Source organism: Chiloscyllium punctatum, chromosome 46 (genome assembly GCF_047496795.1).
Source record: "Chiloscyllium punctatum isolate Juve2018m chromosome 46, sChiPun1.3, whole genome shotgun sequence".
In the NCBI taxonomy this organism is placed as follows: Eukaryota; Metazoa; Chordata; class Chondrichthyes; order Orectolobiformes; family Hemiscylliidae; genus Chiloscyllium; species Chiloscyllium punctatum.
In genome coordinates this window covers 49,218,106-49,232,579 of record NC_092784.1, presented here as the reverse complement: position 1 = coordinate 49,232,579, position 14,474 = coordinate 49,218,106, and the positions used below count along the sequence as shown (strand labels likewise).

General features: G+C 46.0%; 1 protein-coding gene across 1 annotated transcript in view; it reads right to left on the bottom strand.

Moving 5' to 3' along the window:
* The window catches only part of LOC140468019 (phospholipid phosphatase 3-like), an 84,920-nt gene extending 72,088 nt beyond the window's left edge, over window positions 1–12,832 (bottom strand). The window contains exon 1 of the mRNA XM_072564168.1: window positions 12,011–12,832. Coding sequence (XP_072420269.1) covers window positions 12,011–12,188 — 178 coding nt within the window. The 5' untranslated portion in view covers window positions 12,189–12,832. The remainder of the gene's footprint in view (window positions 1–12,010) is intronic.
* Window positions 12,833–14,474: the final 1,642 nt, after the last annotated feature.

Below are 14,474 nucleotides of genomic sequence, written 5' to 3'. Positions count from 1 at the left end.
AGCCTGTCTGATTCTGATGCGTTCATTTTAAACAGCCCTCAACTCTTGTTCCGGTGCAATTGCTCCCCCGGTGTTTTGTGAACTCTAACTCATTGGCGTACTCCCAGCCTCCTGGCACACTGTGGCTGGTCTGCAGTCCTTCCTCCATTCCATTGTTTGGGGGGGGTGCAGAACCTGCCCTCTTATATCGCTGCGGGAGAACTGCAGAAAGGCAGTAAAAACAACGGGCTCAAAGATAAATACAAATGTAACTCAAATAAAACTGGTCAGTTCTATATTGGGGAGTGATCTAACAATTTAATCCTTCAATCCATTGCAATCTTTGGCACTCGCTGTGCTATGTATAGAATACAGGGGTCAGGGGTAAATATAGGATAATAGGGAAGGGGAACGGTTCTGGGTGGGTTACTCTTTGGAGGCACTTGTTGGGCCGAAGGGCCTGTTTCCACACTATAGGGATTCTGTAGGGACTTTATGATTCTACACAGCATCAAACTCTTATCTCTCCACTCCAGACCTCAACTCCTCGGTTACTTGCTGCATAGTTGGCTTCAGGAATTTGGAACTCATTCCTGGAGGTTAGAGTTGGGCAAACAATTAAATTTTAAGTAATCCAATCGATTCAGATACAACTCCTGATATTGACCTCTGCCTGGTGAGCACCGAGTGGTGTTAGTAACAAAGCGCTCTAGATCATGAACAGGAAAATTCAATCAGAGTGTAATTTTTCTGGAATGAGTCTTCTGGGTGTGGCATAAAGATGGAATGATGTTTTGTGGTGATGCCATCCCAACCACCAATACTCATCTACACTCTTGTGCCTTGGCTCACACACGAAGAATTGGCACACAATTGAGGTACTGGCAAGTTGCCAGCAACCGTCACCACCTTCTAAAAGAGAAGGTATGGTCAAGTCACCATAGTCCCAGAGGATCATGGGGCTGCCCTCTCATGAGAGAGAGAGAGAGAGAGAGACACAGTGTGAGAGACAGTGTGAGAGAGAGGAGAAAAAGAGAGAGAGGAGAAAAAGAGAGAGAGGAGAAAAAGAGAGAGAGGAGAAAAAGAGAGAGAGAGAGAGAGAGAGAGAGAGAGAGAGAAAGGGCCTCTGGACTCTCACAGCATCATAAACCAGCCAACCTACCAACTGAGCTAACCGCCTCCTGGGGTGCAAACCACTACATTCAGAAGCGTAGTCAGCAGGAAGCGGAACCTGGGTAGGGAATAACCACATGGCCGTAACTCCAGCCCCTTTCGGGAGAGAAAATAAGTTGATGGGGAATCCCAGGTTGATATAAATTCTGGCCCAATTCTGCAGTTTGTAGTTGGATATTACAATGCTCTTTCCCACCCACCCCCCTCAGGATTTCCAGCCATAGGGAACCCAGCTGGAAGGCCATTCTAGCTTAATGTTCCAAGAATGTTACAGAATAATTTTGACACAGACTGAGGCCATTCAGCCCACTGAATCGAGGCTAACTATCCATTGTCACCCCAAGTATATGGAAAGGCTCAAGGCCCTTTCTGGCACAGGGAGACAGAATGCAAATTTTCCTCTGGGGTTGGGCACCTTGCCTGGATGAGTCTGAGCTGCCTGCAGGGTAACTCTGAACAATGGCCCACTCTCAGGGAGCAGACCTTGAAATACTTCATTGACAATTGGGTGGCCTGTTTTGTCTTTGAACAGCTCGAGGGCACATTGGGACCATGTCAGTTCTTGCTGGAGTGCATCACCTGGTATTCAGTGCCTCCGGCAGGTAACATTCCTGGACAGACTCAAATCTTTAGAAAGAGGAATTAGAACCATGGCAGAACATGTCGAATCCTGCCTTGTTAGAATCACAGCCAATAAATTATCAATTATCTGGAGTGGGTACTAGTCTGCTCCTTTCGACGTCTACACCTTGCACTGCTTGCCTGACAACGTTCCCCTACATATATTTATTCGGATTCTGAGCTGGAGACTCCATGTCGCTCACATCTACCATCGATAATAGGCCACAGAGCGAAAGTAAGCCATTCAGTGGGACCATGGCCAATCTGATCATTCTCAATTCCACTGTCCTGTCGTTACTCCAAAACCCTCGATTCCCTTCCTGATTAAAAATCTGACTATTCCTCAGCCTTAAATAGACAATGCCTCAGCTTCAACAGCCCTGTGTAGTAAAGAATTCTGCAGGTTCACTACCCACCGAGAGAATAAATTCCCCTCCTCATAGCTGCTTTAAACATGCATCCCTGACTCTAAGATTTTGTCCTCTGTTCTTAACTCTCCCACAACAGGAAACAAACTGCCCAGTCAAGTCCCCTAAAAATACTATATGTTTTAATAAGGTTGCTTCTCATCTTCTTAACTCTAAATGAGTGCAGGCCCAACCTACTCAACCTCTCCTCATAAGACAATTGCTCCACAACAGTGATCATTCTTGGGAACCTTCTTTGGGCTTCACTCCAAAGCCAGCATATCTTTCCCGAGATAAAGGAGGACAGGCTGTGGCCTAACTGTTATCGTATATAATATTAGCAAGACTTCTCTATTTTCATACTTCATCCCCTTTGAAATAAAGGTCAGCATTAGGTCAGTGGGCTGAGGAATGGCAGATGCAGTTTAATTTGGATAAATGTGCGGTGTTGCATGTTGGTAAGACGAAGGAGGGTGGGACTTGCACAGTTAATGGTAGGGCCCTGGGGAGTGCTGTCAAACAGGGGTTCAGCTACATATGGCCATTGTTCATTGTTCCCCTTCCTTGAGAGTTGCAGCACAGATGGACAGGGTGGTAAAGAGGTTGTGTGGTACGCTTGCCTTCATTGCTCAGACAACGGAGTATAGGATTTGGGATGTCACGTTGCTGCTCTACAGGATGTTGGTTTGGCCATTTTTAGAGTACTGTGTGCAATTCTGGCTACCCTGCTATAGGAAGGACATTATTAAATTGGAAAGGGTGCAGACAAAATAGACAAGGATGTTACTGAGACTGGAGGGTTTGAGCTATAAAGAGAGCCTGGGACATTTTTCCCTGGAGCATAAGAGGTTTTGGGGTGACCTTATAGAAGTTTATAAAATTTTGAAGGATATGGATAAGATAAATAGCAAAGGTCTTTTCCCAAGATTGAGGGAGGTCCAAACTAGGAGGCATAATTTTAAGGTGGGAAGTGAATGATATAAAAAAAAGTGACCTGAGGGGCTACTCTTTCACATTAGAGGGTGGTTTGTATATGGAATGAACTGCCAGAGAGAACGTGGTGGATGCAGGTACAATTACAACATTTAAAAATCATTTGCACAGATACATAATCAAGAAAAGGTTTAGAGGGATATGGGTCAAATGCAGGTAAATGGGACTAATTCAGTTTAGAGAAACCTGATCAGCATGGACCAATTGTATTGAAGGGTTTGTTTCTGGGCTGTATGACTCTTCCTGAAGAAGGGCTCTGGCCTGAAATGTCGATTTTCCTGCTCCTCAGATGCTGCCTGACATGCTGTGCTTTTCCAGCAACACACACTCAATTCTGATCTCCAGCATCTGCAGACCTCACTGTCTCCTTGTCTCCCTATATGCCTTTCCTATTACCTGCCGAATGAGAATTTCTAAACCCCTCTGTGCTGTATCTTTCTGCAGTCATCTCTATTTAAATAATATTCAGTTCCTCTATTCTTCCTGCCAAAGTACATAACCCTGGGTAAACACTGTCCTGGATTCCTTTGGTCATTATTTTCTTCACTGGTATGGGGGCTAACGTAGTGTTCCAGGCAGCATACTCCCTCTGCAAGGCTAGTCTTCATTCAAACAGATCATACAACAGGTTATTAAACTGTCCAATCATGGCCTGGATGATGACTCGTGCACAGAAACTCATGACTGATTTCATTTTATGAAGCATCCATCTCCTCCTGTTCTTCTGCCAAGCTCACTGATGGACGAAGAGACTCGGGAAAATATTTTTTTATTTTGTTCCCTTTCCAGGATCCAGGATGCACTGCCTCAGAGGGAGATTCAACTGTGGCTATCCAAAGGAAACAAGATAACGATCCAAAGAGTGACCTTTTGCAGGGCTACAGCAAGAGGTGGGACTAACTTGCAGGGAATTGGCACAGGCACCATCATCTGAATAACCTCCTTGTGTGCTACAAGCATTCCATGAATGTATCACTCGAGGTAAATTTTAAACAAATTCAAAAAGTTAAAATTTTCAAATGTGAAAATGTGTGTATGTAAAACAGATTTTCTATTCACTAAGTAATTAGACTATAGTAGAGCACCCAATCTCAATTAAGTATTTCACAGAATATCTTTAATTTGGTATGGGTTCACTAACTCATGATAACTCAGTAACCGAATAAGATTAATAACAGCCTTGTACTACAAGCCAGTGATAAATAACAGCAACGCCAAGAGTATCTGCAGAGATCCCCCGTAAAATCATGACTTCCCTTTTACTTAGACATGACAGCATCTTCAAAAGGGAACAGAGATGAGAACACAGCAGCCAGTGATATAAAAATAAACTGCATTCGAAGAAATGTGAGAGACAGGTTACACCGCAAAGTGCCATTTAGGATGCAGAGAAGTCAATGGGCGTTAAGAATACCATGAGCAGGCAGCCCTGGGCTATGACTTGGGCTATAAATCTGCAGCTTGCCTCAATTTAAGTTGCCTTTCCTGGTTCAACAGGAGAGCAAGTCTCTTACCTCCACCTTACCCAGAACCTCAATCCCGAGCTCCACAGGCCCAGGGTCAAACACGGAAATGTTTCAGTGAAAGGAAAGAAAACCAGGTTTTTTCTGTTTTGCTGCTACTTCTGACCTCAGTGAACTGACCTCTTCCAAAGTGACAGGAGTTGATAAATTGCGATCAGTCTATAACTCTCTCAGCAGTTGACCTCAAATCCCTGAAGGGCAATACCTGAGCATTGGCTTTCTAAGGGAGAGTCCAGGCTCATAAAGCCCCAGCCAAATCTTCATGCTACGCTGTAGAATTTTGGACACTCTATGAACACCTGCTAGTTCTAAAGCTGATAACTGACTGCCAGTTAGACCATTAATGTGTTCGTAGACCACAGCGAAACCTGTTTGGGCTGGTTTTCTTCAGCCATTTGAACTCTCTGATCAAATCAAGTCAGTATTTCAACAATATGGTTCATAGGAAACAGACTTTTACGGTTAACGAGTCTTAGTCAATGAGTGATAAGGAAAACTAGCCGGGATCAACTTCCATCCAAACATGGATCTGGACAGAATCAGGCTCCATCATATTGCTGGGACCAAATCCATTCCACATAATCCTCCAAATCCCTGTGCAATGCTTTAATTATTTTGCTGAGACTTTATAGCATTTATGAGAGATGGAAGCTTGGGATTGGGATTTAAGTTCAGAGTCCTCCACAGATTGGAGTACGTCTACAACTAAACTCCAACTCTAACCTGAAGGGCCCCGTGTGGTTCCACACGCACACTGGGTACTTCAGATGGAGAACCTCCTGCTGTGAGTATTATCTTGGCATTGGGCTTCTGAAGTGGTAATCTGGAGATCCCAGACTGATCCTAAGATGTGGATTCAAACCCAATCTCAGCGGCTAGAGAATGTAGCGTCAATTATAGAGTCAGAGATGTACAGCACAGAAACAGACCCTTCGGTCCAACTTGTCTATGATGACTAGATATCCCAACCCAACCTAGTCCCATCTGCCTGGCCCATATCCCTCCAAACCCTTCTTATTCATATATGCTTCCAGATGCCTTTTAAGTTTTGCAATTGTACCAGCCTCTACCACTTCGTCTGGCAGCTCATTCCATACACATACCACCCTCTGTGTGAAAAAGTTGCCCCTTAGGTCTCTTTTATATCTTTACCCTCTCACCCTAAACCTATGCCCTCTAATTCTGGACTCCCTCACCCCAGGGAAAAGACCTTGTCTATTTATCCTATCCATGCCCCTCATGATTTTATAAACCTCTATAAGGTCACCCCTCAGCCTCCGACGTTCCAGGGAAAACAGCCCCAGCCTGTTCAGCCTCTCCCTTTAGCTCAAAACCCTTCAACCCTGGTAACATCTTTGTAAAATCATTTCTAAACCCTTTCAAGTTTCACAACATCATTCTGATATTTTAGCTGTCAACTAATTGAAATAAATTTGAAATTAAAAACCAGTCTCAGAAACAGCTCCCTTGAAGCCACCGAGTTGTGCTATCAACCCTTTGTTTAAGGATTTGCACATTTCCTTCTTTAATCTGGCCCATAAGTGGCTCCAGACACTCTGTAATGTGGTTGACTCTTGACTTGTTCTCAGAAATGGCCAAGGTAGCCACTTGTATAGGGAAGAGGAATAATTGTCGGCCGAGCCAGCGAGGGGACATTCTGTAAATATACCATTTTAAAAATTTTCTGCCATTTTTTTGCCATTAATGTTCTAGATAGAGAAAACTCCATGGATAGTGACAGGTTTCCAGTGCCTTGCTGAAGAACACAGTAACAACACTGTTTTACTGAGAACATCATCAGAGCTGAGCCTGACCTCAGTCACCGTGGAGACAAGGAACACGAACCCTCAGCAGTTTTGCAAGAAGGTCAATTGTAACGTCTCAACTGGTTTCTCAGTTAACTCAAACCTTCACAGATGCACACAGAAAGCATTCTATCTGGGTGCATCTCAACTTGGGTATGGCAACAGCTCTGCCCAGGACTGTACAACCCAGACCATCGCACACAAGCCAACCTCCCACCCACTAACTCCATACTACTTGTTGCTGTGGAAAAACAGCTCACATCATCAAAAGAGCCCTCCCGCCCCGGTTATAATCTCTTCCAACCTCTTACCACCAGGCAGGAGATAGAAAAACTTAAACACACATACCAACAGGTTCAAGAACAGCTTCTTCCCAACTTCTGAATGGATCTAGAATCATAGAATCCCTACAGAGTGGAAACAGGTCCTTTGGCCCAACAAGTCAACGCCAACTCTCAGAAGAGTAACCCACCCAGACCCATTCCCCTACATTTTACCCCTGACTAATACACCCAACCTGCACATCCCTGAGTATTATGGGCAATTTAACATCGCCAATTCACCTAACCTGCACATCTTTGGACTGTGGGAGGAAACCAGAGCACCCGAAGGAAACCCACGCAGACATGGAGAGAATGTGCAAACTCCACCCTCTCAAATTTCAAATCTAATGTTGATCTTGTTTTTGTACACTACCTGTGCAACCGTAACTTTGTATTCCTCGCTCCATCCAATCACTCGATGATCTGCCTGCACTGTACGCAAAACAAAACTTTTCACTGTACTTAGGTACATGTGACAACAATCAAATCAGAACAAATCTAATCCTTTGAAGATGCTGCACTTTCGAGACAGAGTGGCCCTAACTTTAGATCCTGAGAGAAAGTAATTTCCAGCCTCAGGTGTTTTCGCTATCTGACAGCGTAGACTATGTTCTGAAATGGCAATGTAACAGGGGAGAAGGGAGACAGAGAAAAATAACACAGCCTAACATTTTCCGGTGGGTCCAAGTTGGATTCAGAATCCCCTCTGAAGCTGAGGGTGTGCCTGTGGCAACTAACAATACAGTGGCTGCAGGTGAGATCGAGTCACAGCAAAAGAAAACGTTGCACTTATGTAGCACCTTTCCTGGCCACAAGGTGTCTCAAAGTACTTCACAACCAGTGACAGGCTTCTTCCAACGTAATCATAACTGCAACGTAGGAAACACAGCCACCAAATTTCACACAGGGAATTCCCACAGAGAGAGTGACGCATAACCAACCAGGTAACTTGTTGGTGTGAGTGTGTGTGTGTGTGTGTTCAGGGATAAATAATAGCCAAGGCGCTTGGGATAACTCTAAATAATGCCACGGGGATTCTGACATCCACACGAGCACGCCTCAGCTGAAAAGTGGTATCGCTGCCAGTGCAGCACTCCCTCAGTGCCGCACTGGATAACAAGCCTCAATTTATGTGAAGTGCACCTTCCTAGAGTTCAGGTCTTAATATTTAACCAGGGGGTGAGACTTGTCTTACCAACCTTAAACATCACAGGAGGCATCACAAAGGGCTAACAGTGGTTAAAGGTTCTACCATCATTTCACAGCAGAGTGTACTGACCAGTGTTACAGTAAAAGTGAAGGTCACTTGCCAAGATTAAAACACAGATAGACAATAACAAATATTACTACATAAGAACCAACAAATGCAAGCTAGAGGGCTGAAAAAGATCATGGCCGATCCACACCAATAGGATTCTATTTTCTGTTGTTTAACACCTTAAACTAATTTAAAAAGGAAAATCCCGGAATTATGCAGCATCTGCAGGGAAAGGATAGGAGGTCAGATGGAATAATATTCATCCTAGATGTTAAACTGACTTTTCTCGTTTCACAGATGTGGGCTTGTGTTGTTACCACAGATTTCCAGGGTGCACGTTTTCTCTTTGCTGTACACCAGCTTTGGGTTTCAATTGCAATCTATCCTCATTGCCAGCAGGTATCCCACAACAAGATCTGGTACCGGGGTGACTTTAATTTCACAGTGGTTTCTGTGACACAGCTGGTAGTCAGCTGGGCACTGAGGCAGCACAAGGATTTATAACAAGATCCAGCCTTTCACCTGCAATCCCCACGGCTGGGGAAAGGGCTAATGGTCACAGCCTCAACTCCCCAGTTCAAAAACAACCACCTGCATTTATATGGCACCACTTATGTAGTTCAACATTTCAAGGCACTTCCCAGGAGTGCAATTCCAGGGGAGCATTAGACCAGGTGATGAAAGCTGGGTCAAAGAGAAAAGTTTTACAGACTGTCATGGCACAGTGGTTAGCACGGAGCCAGGGACCCGGGTTCAATTCCAGCCTCGGGCGACTGTCTGTGTGGAGTTTCCCCGTGTCTGCTTGGTTTCCTCCGGGTGCTCTGGTTTCCTCCCAGAGTCTAAAAGGGTGCAGGTCAGGGTGGATTGGTCTTGCTAAATTATACCGTGTTTGGCAGGCTAGTGGGGGGGGGGGGGGGGGGGGGGGCTTACAGTGATAGGGGTCTGGGTGGGCGCTCTTTGGAGGGTAGTGCGGACTTGATGGGCCAAACAGCCTCTTTTAGCACTGTAGGGATTCTATGATTGAAAGAAACAAAGTGGGTGGGGGGGGGGGGGGGGGGGGAAGAGAGGGGAAATTAGGGTGGGAGTTCGAGAGTTTAAAGGTTTCAGAAACTGAACGTGGACTGACAAAATCCAGGGGCACACAAGAGGCCAGAACTGATGGAGCACACAAACTTCACAGCGTTATAGGACTGGCTGACATGACTGAGTTAGGAAATCAGACAGGAGTTCAAACACAAGGCCGAGAACTATAAAACAGAGAAGGAAGCATTCTTCACAGAATATACACACAGAAACAGGCCATTTAGCCCAACAAGGGCATGCTAGCTGCCTCACACTGTCCCTCTCCTAATTCTTATAAACACAGTCTTCTATTCCCTTCCCCACATCAACATATCTATCACACTGACCTCAACAAATCCCTGTGGGTAGCATGCTCCACATTCTCAACACTTTCTAGTTTTCCATTTGGCCTTTTGGTGGCTAATTTCACGACCACATCTGCAAGTTCTCCATCTAGCTCTTTTACAATACCGTAAGCCGGGACTAGATCATCCCTCAGGCATCAGAACAGCCAGTGCCTCCGTCCCACTTTGATGCACATTTCTGGTAGTCTGAAACGTAAACGGACTGGGGACGAGGGAGGCAGATAAACAGCCTGACAAATTCCAGTTTGATCCAATTTCAATTGGTTTGGATTCAAAAGCCACTTTTGCAGTGCGGCCTGGTAAATCTTTCTTACACATTCTCAGGGGTGCCCATACTTAGTATGGTCAGAGATGATTACAGTACTCTCAGACATAATCTAACCACGGTCCAGTTCAAAGTAAGTTTCACAATGTTTCCACAACAATGATTTTTCAGAAACAACTCCCTGTGCTCCATCTGCTTTATTGAAAGCTTTATATTGTAACCTTTAGCAATTTGTTGAAGTACAGTACGTTCCCAGATACTTTTGAGCCTCTTCTCCACCCCCCCCCGCCCCAAGATTCTTATTTTCTGAATATTATTTAATCTTACTTAACTCATCTAAATCTCAGTCATAGAGCTGTATACCATGGAAACAGACCCTTCAGCCCAACTCATCCACGCTGACCAGATAGCCTAAATTCATCTAGTCCCATTTGCCCATATCCCTCTAAACCCTTCCTATCCATATACCCATCCAGATGACTTTTAAATGCTGCAATTGTACCAGCCTCCACCACTTCCTCTGGCAGCTCATTCCATAAACACACCACCCTCTATGTGAAAAAGTTGCCCCTTAGGTCCCTTTTATATCTTTCCCATCTCCCCCTAAACCTATGCTCTCTAGTTCTGGACTCCCCGACCCTGGGGAAAAGACCTTGTCTATTTATCCTATCCATGCCCCTCATAATTTTATAAGCATTTACACCCCTCAGCCTCTGACATTCCAGGGAAAACAGCTTATTCAGCCTCTCCCTATAGCTCAAACCCTCCAACCCTGGCAATATCCTTGTCAATCTTTTCTGAACTCTCAAGTTTCACAACATCTTTCTGATAGGAAGGAGACCAGAATTGCACACAATACTCTAAAAGTGGCCTAACCAATGTCCTGTATAGCTGCAACATGACCTCCCAACTCCTGTATTCAATGCACTGACCAATAAAGGCAAGCATACCAAACACCACCTTCACCACCCTGTCTACCTGTGACTCCACTTTCAAGGAGCAATGAACTTATTGAATTCTCAGGTTATATTCCCACCCTTAAAGCACTTTAGGTGTTGCTAATTTGCTGCACTGCTCCTTGGTGCTGACCATCATTTGGTATCGCACTGAGGGAATTATTCCTCTACAGAGTTACTGACAGAGTATCAGCCAAGTCTTTTCCCCAGGGTAGGGGAGTCCAAACCTGGAGGTTTAGGGTGAGAGGGGAAAGATATAAAAGGGACCTGAGGGGCAATGTTTTCACACAGAGGGAGGTACGTGTATGGAATGAGCTGCCAGAGGATGTAGTGGAGGCTGGTACAATTGCAACATTTAAAAGGCATCTGGATGGGTATATGAATGGATTGGATTAGATTCCCTTCGGTGTGGAAACAGACCTTTTGACCCAACAAGTCCACACCGACCCTCCGAAGAGTTAACCCACCTAAACCCATTTCCCTCTGGCTAATGCACCTATAGCACTATGGGCAATTTAGCATGACCAATCCACCCTAACCTGCACATCTTTGGTTTATGGGAGTAAACCATAGCACCCAGAGGGGACCCACGCAGACATGGGGGAGAACGTGCAACACGCACTCAGCTGCCTGAGGCTGGAATCGATCCCAGGACCCTGGTGCTGTGAGGCCACAGTGCTAACCACTGAGCCACCAAGGGTTTAGACAGATATAGGCCAAGTGCTGGCAAGTGGGACTAGAAGAATTTCTGATATCTGGTTGGCATGGGCCTGTCCCTAAGTGCGGAGGAGGAACTGACTGGATTGCTTTACAGAGAGCTGGCAAGGGCTCAGTGGACCGAATGGCCTCCTAGGTCATTAGTAACTTGGTGATATATTGATAATGAAATACTGTGGGGAGAGCAGTGAGCAGACTGGCCTCATAGTTTAAGTAAACTTTCAATGAGAGGTGTATGGGGTTGAGGAGTGGGTTCAGGTAAAACAGACTGAGAGGGGAGGTGTAAGAATAGCCATGCAGGAAGTTGGATGGGAGACTACAAGGTTATAGATGAAACTGTACATCTGATTAAGAGAGAGAAAAAAAAATCACTGCCACGGACGTTTACATATTGTAGGAATGAGGGGAAGGAATAACATTGAAATCATTCCCTAGAGATTACACACCGAGACAGAAAACAGGCAACTGACTGAGGTGGGCTTTAACATGGGGAGTCCTGGGGCTCCATTATAGCACCAGAACAATACAGACTAAAGACCAGAGGACTGCCACAGAGCTCTTACCAAGGATAATGCAGATCAGGTCCAGGAAAATCAACATCCTTTTTCCCCGGGGAGGCGTGCGATCCCTGTGAGCCCGAGCAGGGAGCCCTGGCTCTGAGTCAAAGGCATCTTCGCTGTCCGGAATCCTCACAATCGCTGCAGTGGGGGTATAATCCCCATCCCCTTTACATTTGGACATGGTGAAGGGCACTGTGTCCCGCCTGTTACCCCCGGGGGGGGGGACGAGCTGACAGTCTCTCTCTCTCTCTCTCCTTTCCCTACTTCTTCCCAAAGGCCACTGCAGACACTCTGGCTCCCCGTTATGCCAAAAAAAAATAGTTTGCTGCACCTCCAAAAAAAACAACAAAACGTCCAGGACTTCCCCCCCACCCCACACAAAAAAAACACACACAAATCCGTCACTCCTGTCGGCTTCTCAGCTTCAGAAGTTACAAAGGAACATCCGTTGTCCTCCCCCCCCCCCGCTAAAGAAAACTTCGGCAAAACTTTCAAAAACTTTTGGAACAAAACGTTCCGAGTGGAACTCCAGCTCCTGACTTTGCAAGCCCCAGTGCTTTCTGTTTTCCAGTCTCACTTTCCTCTCTCTCTCTCTCTCTCTCTCTTCCTCCTGTGGTCAGTCCAGTACCTGAGACCTCAGGGGCGGTCTCTCTGTTTAAACTCCAGACCCTGTGAGGAGGTGGGGGCAACTCCCGGTGATTGACAACGTCGAAACTCGCAAATGTGCTGGGGTAACACACACACAGATACAGACACAGAGAGAGAGAGAGACAAGAGCGCTTTCAGCTCGACCAGTTTAACCAATCACTCCAACTCCAGCTTTAACTCGAACCAAAAGGAAGTAAAATTCGCCAGAACTCCATTGGCTAATCCAACTCCAGGGTTTTCACTAACACTTTACAGTAATGATCACTCTTAACAAGAGACCTGGCTCAATCTGAGTTCTCCAAAACTGGAACTTTTAATGTTTCCCATTTACAGTCCCTCCCCAGTGTTTTCAAATTTCTTTGGGAATTGGGGATCATCTCCCCTGATTGGTTACTGACTGGTACATTGGAGCCGAAGGATTGGGTGGTTTGAGATCCCAGCAAATCAACGGGAAAATCCATTTGGAAGTAAATGTACACATGGCCCGGAGAGTCTGTGGTGTAGACATGAAGGTGGGATTTGCTAGCTCAGTAAGACAGAGGGCCAAATTAATCTTCCAGGGGACGCCTGGAGGAAGAACGCCTCATCTTCCACCTCGGGACCCTTCAACCCCAGGGCACCAATGCGGATTTCACCAGTTTCCACATTTCCTCTCCCTCCCCACCTTATCCCAGTTCCAACCACCCAGCTCAGCACCATCCTCATGACCTGTCCCACCTATCAGTCTTCCTTCCCACCTATCCGCTCTGACCTATCACCGTGGGCAGTATGGTGGCACAGTGGTTAGCACTGCTGCCTCACAGTGCTAGAGACCCGGGTTCAATTCCCGCCTCAGGTGACTGACTGTGTGGAGTTTGCACATTCTCCCAGTGTCTGTGTGGGTTTCCTCTGGGTGCTCTGATTTCCTCCCACAGTCCAAAAATGTGTAGGTTAGGTGAATTGGCCATGCTAAAATGCCTGTAGTGTTAGGTGTAGGAGAATGGGTCTGGGTGGGTTGTGCGTCTGTGTGGACTTGTTGGGCTGAAGGGCCTGTTTCCACACTGTAAGTAATCTAATCTAATCTTTATCCCACCTCCATCCATCCATTATACCCTCAGCGACCTTCCCCCCAGCCCCATCCCCACCCCCCGCATCCCATTTATCACTCTGTCCCCGGAGGATCCCTGCCTCCATTCCTGATGAAGGGCTTTTGCCCGAAACGTCGATTTTCCTGCTCCTCGGATGCTGCCTGAACTGCTGTGCTTTTCCAGCACCACTCTACTCTTGACTCTAATGTTCCAGGGACATGAATTACAATCCCAATGGCGGAGGGGGGAACGTCCGCTATCTGAGGTCTTCCTGCTAAAGTTAATCGGGGGTCCGTTCGATTATGAGACCCTCCTGGTGCCTCAAGTATAATCGTTTCAAGTAAGAGATATCCCTGGTTTGTTAGACAAAGCCAAACTCCAGTGTTTAAAAAATGTAACCATTCACAACATGAGAGCTTTGCTGGCTATGCCAGCATTTATTGTCCATCCCTAATTACCCAGAGGGCAGTAAAGAGTCAACCACAGTGCTGTGAGTCTGGAGTCACATTTAGGCCAGACTGGGTAAGGATGGCAGGTTCTTTCCCCTATGGAAATCAGTTAGCCAGATGGGATTTTCCAACAATGGGTTCATTGTCATCATTAGACTTTTAATTCCAAACTTTTTTTTACTGAATTCAATTCCAACCCAGCTCCCCAGAACATTATATAAGTCCCAGGAAAGCCACCTGACACCTGGAGGAAGAACGCCTCATCATCTGCCTTGGGACCCTCCAACCCCACGGCATCAACGT